This window comes from Bidens hawaiensis, unplaced genomic scaffold (genome assembly GCF_021521415.1).
Source record: "Bidens hawaiensis isolate Kalapana, Puna unplaced genomic scaffold, B.hawaiensis_p1.1 tig00009139_1, whole genome shotgun sequence".
Classification (NCBI taxonomy): domain Eukaryota; kingdom Viridiplantae; phylum Streptophyta; class Magnoliopsida; order Asterales; family Asteraceae; genus Bidens; species Bidens hawaiensis.
In genome coordinates this window covers 944,421-957,830 of record NW_027491672.1, presented here as the reverse complement: position 1 = coordinate 957,830, position 13,410 = coordinate 944,421, and the positions used below count along the sequence as shown (strand labels likewise).

General features: G+C 36.7%; 1 protein-coding gene across 1 annotated transcript; it reads right to left on the bottom strand.

The window, feature by feature from the left end:
* Positions 1–11,112: 11,112 nt before the first annotated feature.
* LOC143531264 (transcription factor bHLH14-like) lies at positions 11,113–12,878 on the bottom strand. Its single transcript, XM_077026597.1, has 2 exons — positions 12,332–12,878; positions 11,113–11,711 (listed from the first exon to the last, which is right to left on the bottom strand). The coding sequence occupies exons 1-2, from the start codon at positions 12,876–12,878 to the stop codon at positions 11,113–11,115; spliced, it is 1,146 nt and encodes a 381-aa protein (XP_076882712.1).
* Positions 12,879–13,410: the final 532 nt, after the last annotated feature.

The following is a 13,410-nucleotide window of genomic DNA, read 5'->3' as shown; positions in this document are numbered from 1 at the left end:
ATGACACGTGATATATAGTGTCACATATACCTATAAGTCAAAATTTTTAAAGTAATTTAAGGAGTGTGCAAGGCAACATGTTGGTCACTCACTAATGCTATATTTAATTTGTTGTATTATTTTGTATAATTTTTTATTATATTGTACGTAGTTTTACTGTCGTATTATTTAGAAAAATGAATCATAAATTATTAATTGCTTCTAACATCTATAACACATATTTAACTAAATAGATATTACAATTATTATTATTATTATCAATTTACTAATTTTGTTATTATAGTTAATACAAATATTATCGTTAATTTATGATTTTTAATCATATTATTATTATGGTTATGGTTATTATTGTTAATATTATTATTTAGTAGGTTTTGTTACTAAAATATATCTTTTATAAATTCTTTATTTTATTCGCAATCCTCTATTTGAGATAGAGTCTTTGACATGCCATGCCACATCACACATGCGATGACATGGACGACAACTTGGATGATATCCACTTGAAAAGGTTGTTGAAGTGTCACCTTAATACTCTATCTGAGATAGAGGATTACCTAAAATCACTTAAAATAAAGTCAGATAGAGGATTACCTAAAATCACTTAAAATAAAGCCAGCCATCTAAAAACACTGATTTTTTTTCAAAGTCACCTATTCTAAAAAAAATAATAACCTATAAAAAGTTCAGGGTCTACATTGACGTTTTGAAAAGATGTTTTGCACATGTCATGTTATTATGTTAACCTACATAAAAATAAATAAAGCTTTAGTGATAAAAGATGACAATTGAAATAAAAAGGAGACGTATATGATGTCTAGTGTGATTTGAGAATTGAGATCTACTCATTTACAAAGAAACAGATCGTGAGCATACTTTTTATTTAAAGCTTTTTAAACATTAATTTCTCTATGTGCACAAACATTAATGTAGGGATATGGTACTAAACCCGACTTACGACCTTAATTTATTATGTTTGGCTTATTCTATTATATGGACTAATACAATATTATTGGGCTGAGGGGGGTTTTGTGGAGGTAACCCTAACTGAGCTAGGCCCATTAGGGTACCATGATGTTGGCCATGAGGCTCCCTATATAAGGAGGTCTCCACCTCCTTATTAAGGGTTGTTGTTCTCAATAAGAGCCACCACCATAACCATTTTTGTGTCTGTAAACAAGAGATCCTCGAGATTTCTTAGCAGTCACCTCCACACCCCCAGAAGCCATTGCAGATCTGAGCGGAGGAGAGCGAGATTTGGTTCGTTCATCTCGAAGACCGAAGAACATCGTCATGGATCAGGTCAGATTCATTTCATGTTTCTACATTGGCGCCATCCGTGGGACGGTAACGAACCACACCTCAATCTTCCCCGTTTAATGCCTGATCTGTGTTTCTAGAGTGACGGAGGTTAGATCTGGTTCTAATTCCTTCAGATCTGATTCTGTTTGAGCAACAGTTACGTTCGATATTCTTGTTTCTCTCTAGATCTGCGTTCATACGCAATGGATGCCGGATCCAGATCTGATTTTTCAGTGTTCAATGCTAGAATGAGTTCTATATCTATAGTCACAAAGCAAAAATTGGGAGTAAAAAAGGAATACACAGGAGAATGACAGGCTGTGTACAGCCTCAAAATAATAGCCATCAATATTATCCCATTTTGGGGTTTCAATTGTGTGCTCCCGCATATCCATGAAGCCGCATGCGCGTTCCGGCGATTCACGCCATAGCGGGCCGCATGCGCGCTAAGTGATAAATGGCAGATCACTTGAGTTCTCCCGCAAATGCATGACTAGCCGCATGCGCGTTCCGGCGATTCACGCCATAGCGGGCCGCATGCGCGCTAAGTGATAAATGGCAGATCACTTGAGTTCTCCCGCAAATCCATGACTAGCCGCATGCGCGCTCCTGCGATTCACGCCATAGCGGGCCGCATGCGCGCTAAGTGATAAATGGCGAATCACTTGGGTGCTTCCGCATATCCATGACAAGCCGCATGCGCGCCCGCGGATCGCCACTCCGCCGCCATGCATATGCGACCTTGGATCACCATTCCGCCACCATACGTACGCACCGCCGGGATCAAGACTGCCACCATGCATGCTCGCCAGCGGGTCACCATTCCGCCGCCTTGCACGCGCGCCCGCGGATTCTCACTCCGCAGCCATCCATGCGCGCCCGCAGAAACCACCATGTGAGTTCGAAAGACGACTCCATGCTTTTGGTTTTACGTAGAAGACTCCAACGCCATGCATGTGCACGCAACCCTCTACCATGCTTGTGCGCAACTCTCCGCCATGCATGCGCGCTCAACTCTTCGCCATGCATGCGCACTCAACTCTCCGCCATGCATGTGCGCTCAACTTTCAGCCGCCATGCATGCCCGCCCGCGGATCACCACTCCGCCGCCATGCATACGCGACCTTGGATCACCACTCCGCCTCCATGCATGCGCGCACCGCAGATCAACACTCCGTTAGACGAACACCGATCACCGCGGATCTTTATGAACGCCAAGGGTCACTTACAGCGGGTCAACACCTGCGTGCCACCATGCATGCGCGCCGGCGGGTCCTATCTCCGCCGCCACGCATGCGCACTGCCAAGGGTCACTTACCGCGGGTCAACACCTGCGTGCCACCATGCATGCGCGCCGGTGGGTCCTCTCTCCGCCGCCACGCATGCGCACTGCCAAGGATCAAGTCTTCGCTCCCATGCATGCACACTGCCGAGGATCAAGACTTCGCCGCGATGCATGCGCGCCCGCAAGTCACCACTCCGCCGCTATGCATGCGCACAGCCGTGGATCAACATTCCACCATCTATGGAAGATCCCGCGCACATGGAACGCAGCACAACTTAGAAAATGTTTCATGTAAAAGTTGTCAAGTTCGTAATCAAGGCTTTTTAAGCCATTATGAATAATGATACGCTCTATTTTTTCTTAATATGCGTTCTATTACCTTTTGCATACATGTTTCACACTTCCCTTAATTAATTTTGAGCAATATGACAACATTGTATTGACATCAAACTAAAAATAAAACGAAGTAAAACATTCATGCGCAAGCTTCAAGCTCAGACGCGTTAACGAGTTTTAACTCTAAAACGTCAGGGCCTTAGCCCAATAATATGAGCCTTAGCTCAAATTACTCATAGCATCCATCCTACGTATTGCGTAGCTGGACCATAAAAATACCTAAGCACAACTTCCGCCATGCATGCGCGCTCAACTCCCGCCATGCATGCGCGCCCGCGAGTCATGACTCCGTCGTCATGCATGCGCTCTCGCGAGTCACCACTCCGCCGCCATGCATGCGCGCCCGCGAGTCATCACTCCGTAGCCATGAATGCGCGCCCGCGGAAACCACATCACTCCGTAGCCATGAATGCGCGCCCGCGGAAACCACCATGTGGGTCGGAAGACGACTCCATGCCTTTGGTTTTACGCAGAAGACTCCGCCTCAATGCATGTGGCGCCACCGCGGTTCGATACACCGCCATCACGCATGCGCAACCGCGGTTCGATGCACCGCCATCACGCGTGCGCCACCGCGGTTCGATGCACCGCCATCACGCGTGCGCCACCGCGGTTCGATGCACCGCCATCACGCATGCGCCACCGCGGTTCAGTACATCGCCACCACGCATGCGCCACCATGGTTCAATACATTTCCACCATGCATGCGCACAGTCGCGGATTAACATTCCGTCAACATTCATACGCGCCACGACAAGTGAACCTCGCCACCGCGTAATGTCATTGCGCCACCACGCGTACACGCCACCGCGGATAACCATCTGGCCGCCATGATGCATGCCACCATGCATGAGTTTCACCGCTATGAAGCAGCATCACGCATGCGCGTTAGCGCCGAGCACCGCACCACCGCGATCCAACACCTCGCCACCGTGCATGCGCATCGCTAAATAACACACCGCCATCATACTTGCGGATCACCACTACGCAATCACGTCACAAAAGAACACTGCGCCACATGCGTGGGCGCCGTCGCGGAACAACACCGCGTCATTGTGGATGGGCGCCTCCAAAAATTTGGTTTCTTGCATCCGCATCACTCTTCAAGTGGGAAGACATGAAGGCCGCCATCACGAAGACCACCACGTTTGTTATTTGTAATCCGTTTACGGCGTGTCAACCGCTTTCTCATGCATCTTCGTTTACTACAAACGAATCAATTTAAAGTTCCCTATACATGTGCAATGTGCATGAAATACAAGTCGCATGCATGCACTTACGTATGATACAAAAATCGCATGCATGCATGCATTTTTTTTGCAAGTAACAAAATAACACATGAAGATATTGTTGGTCACTTGGTTGTATAATTCATGAACGAGTATGCTCGAAGTACTTTGTGGAATATCGAGTAGATTCATAAAGAATAGAGAGACAAGGAAGCAAATTTATGTTAATTATGATTGTTTTCCACGTTTAAAATCCACAAAGATTAGAGACACAAATTGACTTACTACTCTCGTACCTCAAACAACAAAAAAAAACTTTACATGAAAATTGTCAAATTATTATTGCCTAACACCATGTGATTCGGCAACAAAAGTTGGAATTATAGTCTTTAAAACATAAAATAAAAAAGCCCAACGAACGTACTTTATATCATTTAGTATAACATGATGATAACATATTGCAAACTCCATCTAAAATGACGACACAAGTACAAGGCCAAGAAAGACGACTAAGAGCTATCTCCGAATATTCTAAGTGTCTCGTTAATACAAAACTCGTGTAATAGTACTTTGTGGTATTTTAATCTTGTAATGGTTTAATGAGTCATTAAAAATATTATTTACATGCATTTCTCTTTTGTATAAGTAAATATTGCTATGTAAGTGAAGTGCAAACCCAATCACGACACGCCTTTGGTTTCAGATATGATAAAAGACAATATGAAGGCAACGGAAGACATTTTGTGATCGGCCTCTTTTAAACCCCATCTGTAATATCATTGGGAAGATGACCAAAGTTATGAGAGAGTACACCATGCAAAAGAACGAGATCTAATAAGTCTATGTGTGGTTGAAAAAGCTTAAATTTCTAAATGGGTATGCCTTAAGAGTTATGTAAACATCCAAGACAACAATTACGGAATTACCATGGGTTCAATATCAATGAATGTCATGTGTTTATGCTTCCACTTGCTATTAGAGGTTTTGTTTCATAGGAGATATATTAGGTTGTAATAGAGTTAATGTGCATTTTTTTTCAGGTCTCGTGCTTGAAATGTTTATGTGTATAAATGACTTGCTTAACATAAAGCACCCTATTGTCCAATTGTATGCATCTTGGAGAAAATATTAGCGTCTGGACATACAACTAGCCGATGAAGCTCTTTTTGGTGATCATGAGCAATACATTGATGTATCAATAAGCGAGGTAACTTCACTATTTTTAGTGTTACAGATCAAATGTTTTTCAAAATTATATTAGTGTACTTAACACATTCTCGACAAATTCTACATGTAGGAAGCTTGGTTTGATAAATAGAATAATTAAAAACAAATCAAAGGTTATTCAACCGCAAGAGAACGCCTGGTGAATTAAATAACCACTTATTGTTCTCTATACTTTAACTCGACAATTTAAATTCGCCATAATCAAGAGTTGCCGAATTTGCAACTCGACGTCCTAGCTTTTTGAGTGGAGACTCACACCTAAGCGTGTTTGTCGTTCCATCAAGAAGAATATATCAAAAGGGTGGAAAGCAAAGACATATAAATACCAAAAAGCTTAAAAATGGCACATGCCTATGTTGCTTATCCATCTTATATAAATACTTATTTGCTTGTTTCGGTATTGTAGGTTTGGGACAAGATCTTGATCATATAGGAGTATCAAAAATTAATGGCTCGCGTGTATGATTGCTTTAGTGTAAATATATCAATGTTCTGGATATCTTATGCTTATTAGTTTTAAGCTAATTTGCCTTTTTAACTAACTTTTTTTTTTTTTTTGCAAAACCGTTGGAGTTAGGATCCAACAGCCGAGCAAAGCGTATATAGACGAAGGACTTAATAGTGTGTAGAAGTCACGATTTAGATACATCATGAGGCAAATGAGAATATAATATGCAAATAAATACAAGGCAACCGGATATGTTATTGGGGATAGAGATTATAAATAACTAGTTTTTATCCCCCGTATTACAAGATTGTTTTACATTATTCGTTTATAATATTTATATATATATTTTGTTTTAATTTTATTTATTGTAAAAAAGTTAATAATATACTTATGATTTGTTGATGAAAGGGTTCACAAATAAATGAGATATGAGATGTTGTAATCTGGTTTAAAAATTATATGCGTTTGGTGAGACCCATGACCCGCTTATTTTTCTTGCTATAATTTTTTTTGGTAATTATAAATAATATCTTTTTTTTAAAAAAAAACCGGATATTAATTTTTAGTATATCTTTATTTTATAAGGTTTTCATATCAAATATTTGTTGAGATTAAATTTTAATTTTAAAATATATTATAACCCGTTTAAGGGCTATATGAGTTTGGTGAGACCCACACCCGTGAATTCGGATCATTTCATTTACAAACAAAATAATATGGTGGTGTGAGAGAATGTAATTAGTAACCAGAGAGTTTTTAAAGATTTCGTTTATATATATTTAAGATTCCACATAAATCGTAATTTTTCTTCTAATTTATTGCCACATGACATGGCATGATTTGTGTCTAACAGGCGGGTTATTACATCCTTTTTTTTTCTCTAGTTTTGATGTCTTTTATATATATAGGTGGGTTATTGTATAATAATGGGTTATCGTACATTACATACACGGCCCTTATAACCGACGATTTTATTTTTCACGCGATGGCACATTTGTAAATAACCCAAATCTAATTTCGCTTTATAAATCAAGTAATTCGTCAAGCGTAGTCCAATGATTTGATACCTAATTCTAATTCCCACGAATAAACGAGTTCTTATTGAATAAACTTTTGCGTTTTAGACATGCAATTCATATTAACAATTAATTAGTTTTTTCATGTGATTCAGTAGACTCTGTTTCACCTTTTTCATCTAATTCACTATCAAAATTGAAAGATTTAATTAATAGCGACAAGTAATTAGTTTTTTTAGCCTAGTTTCATTCATTAAACAATTAATTCATAAAATTGTGTGTTTAATTGAAATAATTGCGAACAGAGTGTCATCAATCAAAACCACAAATGTCCCTAAATTAATACGCTCAACTAATATGTTCAATATTTATATGAGTAAATTAGCACGCACAATTAATACATTCAGTTAAAAAATTAGAGTTATTCGTGGGAATCAAAATTGATCACGAACAACAATTAAACATTTAACAGAACAACTGAAGTTCAGATCAAAGAAAGTTTAGAAGAAAAATCTAAGAAGTTAAGAATAAAAATAAGAAATTTAGAAGAAAAGGTTAAGAAGTTCAGTTAAAAAGTTAAGAAGTTCAGAACAAATAAAATTCAAAAGAAAAAACTTAAAAGTTCAGAACAAAAGTTTAAGAAGTTCAAGTCAAAACTATGTGAATTTCAGAACAAAAACTTTATCTTCACAAGATCATATTTGAAATTAATCTTTCTATAACATGAAGTTGGACACTTAAAAAGCTTAATATAATCTCGTTATCATCAATCGATCATCGATTTCATCATATGAACATATCAATTGAATTTAATTCTAAACTTGGTCAACATTTTGGAGTCGAGGTCTGATTTAAATATGATTCAGTTCAAGTATTGTCTTTGTTTTCGGCTTGAATCCAAAGCCAAAAATCAATTTTAATTCCAAAAAAAAAACAATTATGATCTGAATTACGAACAATTATTAAAGACCTCAAGCACCGAACCAACAAATTACCAAGTCCAATTGTGATTGAGGTTATTTTGGTAGTCAATTTAGACTCAATGTCTGTTTGAATACGTTCTAAATAGAATTGTTTCAAATAGACAATTAATTGAGATGAAAATAGATTTGAACGAATATACATTTATGCCATCGTGTGTTTTTGAAATCAAATGTGTAGGTTGTCTCGTACGTAATGTAAGATACTAATTATTGTATTGGATCTTTTATATATATACATAAAAGGATCCAATACGATAATCCCTTATCATAAATTTTGTACGTGACTTTCTACATTCTTTGATTTCTAGAAAACGCGAGAAAACTTCGTTGTCTCCTCACCTAGGGTTGAAATTCATCATCGTCGTTGAAGCTTTGAACTAATTCTTCAGGTAATCGATCTCTTTCCATATCAATTTCTTAGTTCTGTGATGGTTGATTCGTGCCTCAAGCACTAGAAGGTTATCCTTTTTAAAATTGATACATGAAATCACATCACGAGATCTCAAAATCATCAATCTATATCAAATTAATCATCAACTAATCCAAACAAACACATCCGGATCTTTCAATCAGATCAATTTTTGACTTGAGCATAATGGGGTTTTAACCTTGAAAGTATTATGTTTTAAGCTGAAACGTTTTAGGGTTTAACCTTGAAAATATCAGGTTTCAACCTTGAACGTTTTAGCTTTTAACCTTGAATGTTTTAGGTTTTGGAATTTGACTTGAACGTATTTGCGTACTTAATGCACGTTAAGCGACTCACTCACTCATATAGGTGTTGATGTGTTACAATAAGTGGAGAAACATTGTGTTGAAGAGTTGGTTATGTAGTACCATTAGCTAATGACAAACCTACAAAGTTGCAGTTTGTGGCTACACTGTTATGAGAACCCCTACACAGTTATGAAAAATCCTACATAGGATACGCATACTGATAGTGTTATGTTATATGAAAACATGTAAACATGATGGAATAACCTACATTAATTGATGTTGAATCTACATAGTTGTTGTGTGGTCCTACACTGTTATAATTACCCCATACTTTGATGATAAGCCTACATAGAGAACATATGTTGTTTGTTCCTACACTATAAGATAAACATACCCTGCATGATAAACCTACATAGATACATTAGTTGTTTATCCCTACATTGTTATAATAAACCTATTCTAGAATGATAAACCAAAGTATAATACATTAGTTATTATTATGATTATTTAATTTATTATTATTATTATGTTTGAAAATTTCATTATGTATTGGTGTAGTATGTGTGGTTATAGTGTTTTTTTGGCATGTTATACATTAGTAATTAAGTTTGCTTTTCATGTTGTTAAGTTGTTAATAAACAGTCGCAAGGAGATGTGGGGTTCTCTACGAAGATGCATGAATATTTCTTATGTGGAATATGGAGACCTATATATGCAACTAAAAGAGGGATTGCGGGCTTAGTGAGGATCCAAAAAACCATAATAAGCTTTAGGGTTAAGTATGCTGCATATATTTTTCTTTAAAATGTGGAGTTTTCATGTGTTTGTGTAAATGTGTATGCCATATGTAAGGTTATGTAATCTATTTAGTTATTTTATTTGTAGTTAATTTGTTTGGATTTTTTATCATTGTTATTTTATTTTCTTTGCATTTTTGTGAATGTAAGAGTGTTTAGCATATAATGGCCCGTGTAGTATATTTAGGAGGGCATGGTTTTTGTTGTGGTTTGTGTATAATCATATGTTGTGAAGATTGGTGTAGGGTAATGTTATGTTACTTTTTTTTGTAAGTTGTAGAGGTTAGTGTAGGGTAATGTTATGCGACTTTTTTTTGTAGATTGTGGAGGTTAATGTAGGGTAATGTTATGCGACTTTTTTTAAACGCAAGAATTACTAATAACAGTTATAAGTAAATTATGGTTCATCATTATATGATTCATCTATATATAATTGTAAAACTGGAAATAATGACATCACAAACTTGAAATTTAGATTTACTAACTAAACCTAATAAGATTTGAATAATTCAAAAATTTATTGAAATTCGTAAAACACTCTTTTGATGAATATTGAATACACAAGCTCACCAAAATTATTTCTTTTATTTTGGTCAAGCTTTTATTTGAATGGGGTGTACGTCGATTTGTGATGGATGTTTTAAATATATTATGTGTGTGTGTTTGTTTATTATTATTATTATTATTATTATTATTATAGTGTTGAGAAGTTGGTGAAACAACACCGATATCGCTGATGCCAATGGCAAGACATATTGGCATTTAGGCAGTTCTATGGGATATGTGATGAACATCGTATCTACTTGATATACTAATCATGTTATAAGTTCTAGTAAGTTTTTGTAAACCCTTGTTTATCCCTACTTGTTGAGACCCACTTTTTCCTGGAGCCTAAATTTTTTATATATATAACACCTTATAAAAAATATTATTGGACCCTATTTAAAGTAATTCAAACCTTTTAACTATTGAACCCAAGTAAATTCTCAGGACCTGCCCAGAGTTTGAAGATGATTTAATAGTTGTGTAGATAAGGAACTCGACAGAGGAGGAATGATATGTTGTTCACTAAGTGTGTTCATTAATTAGATATTGTTTGTTTACATATTATATACGGAGTATGTTTTATTTTCTAGATTCAGGCCAGAGAACACATATGCAAGAATGAGAAGCTTGACTTGAAAATTAGCGGAAAGCAAAGGAAAAGGCGCAAATGCAAAAAACAAGTTGAATAATCTAACCTCCAGTACAACAGATAATCATAGTTTATTGGAGACTTTTTTAAGCATATATGTCACAAATCGTGTTACGGGAAATGTGTTGCAAAAGAAAGAAAAATAACATAACTACATAAGTATTTAAACTTATCCGAAATGAGTCACAAAATAAAAATAAAGCTTATTTTTTTACATATCAAACCCGTTCCTTCCTCCCTTTCATTATTATAACGGAGAAAGCATATGAAATCATGGTTAAAACGTGCAAACAAGTGATAAAAACCTCACGAAAACCATTGTTATTTTTAACTAAACAGCATATGGACTTCTACTTTTTCTTTGTTATTGTATAAAACTAACCATAAAAAAATGGTGACAGTTTCATACACCCATTAATGCCATGCATCAACATAATTGTATTTTCTTGGCTAAACTACCACAACCCGGATTTTATTAATTTGAAAGAAGGGTAATACATCAACTTGTAATCAAGTCTTACAAATTCTTTTGAATTATAGTTCTTAGTACCCCCTCATCGTTTGGAAATCCTTCTGGAATCTGAGCTACAACATCTTGAATCACCATGTTACTTATGTTGGCTGCACTCGCATAATGAACCCTAATCTCTAAGTTTTTCATAGCATCCATTAATCTCGCTGTCGGATGGTTAACTTCCGGAGATTGCACGCGAATTACAGCTTGTGATCCAACTATTTTAACCTCCACTTGACTTTCACTAACCATACAGTCAAGTGCAAGATTAAATTTGTTTTGGATCATAGAGGAACCATCTTCGACGATCAAGTGCAAACTCTCGGCTTTCTTAGTTAAAGTTTCGACCTTGGACTTAAGTTCACCGATGTAGGTGACTGCATCAGCCAATAAAGAAGCTTTGTCCATCTTTGAAACGTTTGGAACCACACTTCTAAGAGCGTAGAATCGTTGGTTTAGCTTCTCCCTTCGCTCTCTCTCCATGTCTTTGTAATTAGGGTTTCTGTGATCGGTTATGGTGTTCTTATTTTTTTCACGCTTCTTCTTTGGCGTGTAGTCCCTAGTCGAAGTAGAAGGAATTCGTAGATCTTGTAACGGTAAGTCTGTTGACAGAAAGTTAATAAAAAAGTGGATCATATGCTTCATTTCTGATAATATTTCAATAAAATGGGTTGTATGTGTGGCACTTGTTGCTATAGAAAATCTTGAAATTAGGGGAAATTTATAAATTATAACCTACTATATGCAAAATTAAATAGATAGTTTTTCAGTTTTGTGTAGCTTCCTTCAAGCCAATTATAGACTATTTTTTTTCTTTTGAAAAAGAGTTTTTGTTATGTAGTTTGCTTCAAACCAATTATAGACTTTAGGTGGTTTAGTAAATCATCTTAGATTCCAAATGGTAAAATAGGGAAGTCGCACGGTGGACTTTGGACCGGACCCGACAAGCATCAATGGAAGTCGCACGGGGGCGACCATTTAAGTTATTGATTGGAAATGACAACTCGGGTGGAACTAGACACAAACAAGAAAGAACACCGCAGTTTTGAGCCAGGGTTTGAGATCCACCATGGATTTCATGACCGGATTTGTCAGGGTGTGGTCCAAGTAATTTACCTACTTCTCCAAGTAATTAAAATAAAACCATCTAGAAATCTTGGTATGACTAAACGCGAAAAATATAAAGAAATCATTATAGACATATATTTATGCATATACATACCTTGGTGAGTGAATTGTTGAACTTGATGAAGAGTATGGTTTTCTTCCATAATTGCATCACTTTCATTCCTAAATAATGACTTGGTAAGTTGGATTAGACCCCAATCCTCTTTAAATACATCTAAAGAACCAAACTCAACAACACCCCAAGAAGTTGCAACACATACCAATGTTTTGATTCCATGCAAATATACCTCTTTAGCTCTCTGGCCGCCACTCATTTGCAAAGCATTGTCACCGGCTAACCACACGAACGAACCGCGTCCATATGCGCCACCAACGATGTCTTCTCCAAGAACAAACGACCGTGCAGCCGACTGCATGATCAATTCTTCGATGGTGCTCGACCCTTGATGAGTGTTTGAGACGTAGTCTCCAAAGGAAAGATAAATATTGTGATAGTTGTCTTCAAAAGCTTGCCAAAAGATGGCATAAATCCACCATTGTTGACAAGTTTCCACTAGGTATTTTAGTCGTTCATGAAGTAGAGGTGGAGTTTGTGGAAACAACAAAGGTATTGGAGATCCAAAAGATGGTGTTTTCTCCATGTTGTTTTTGTCCAGGAAACACGCTTGCCGAATTTTGAACAAGAGTAAATCATGCATTGACATAAATAAACAGGCGTGGGATCAATAGTACGGCCAAGGCGGCCGCTCACAGTTTTTGGAATGGAAGGTTTATACTAATAGATATCTTATTCTTGACCATAAAAGTCGTGAGAACAATTGACTTAAATATTTATTTAACTGGCAGAGTCTACAACACCAATTTAATGAACTTAAAAGGATTCAACATTTCTTAAATTATTCTATTCTAAGCTGATTCATTATCAACTTCACTGTGATCCATTCAATAATTGTAGAAGTACTTTTTTTGTTTTCAAACGCCAATATCATTAAGTACAAAATAGGACCGTTACAACCAGTAAAGACCCGAAACATACCACAAATGCAAATAAAAATACAGCTGAACAATTATAATAGGGAATTAATAAAATTTTAACTTTTACCACTTCTTCCAATCGAGGCTCGAATTTTTGCTTATATATTTCACCCATAAGAAAGAGACCGTTTTTATATC

Coding starts and splice junctions, on each gene's coding strand:
- LOC143531264 (XM_077026597.1), bottom strand. CDS start 12,878: ATGGAGAAAACACCATCTTTTGGATCTCCAATACCTTTGTTGTTTCCA. Junction 11,712..12,331: donor TCAACAATTCACTCACCAAG/GTATGTATATGC, acceptor TTCTGTCAACAG/ACTTACCGTTACAAGATCTA.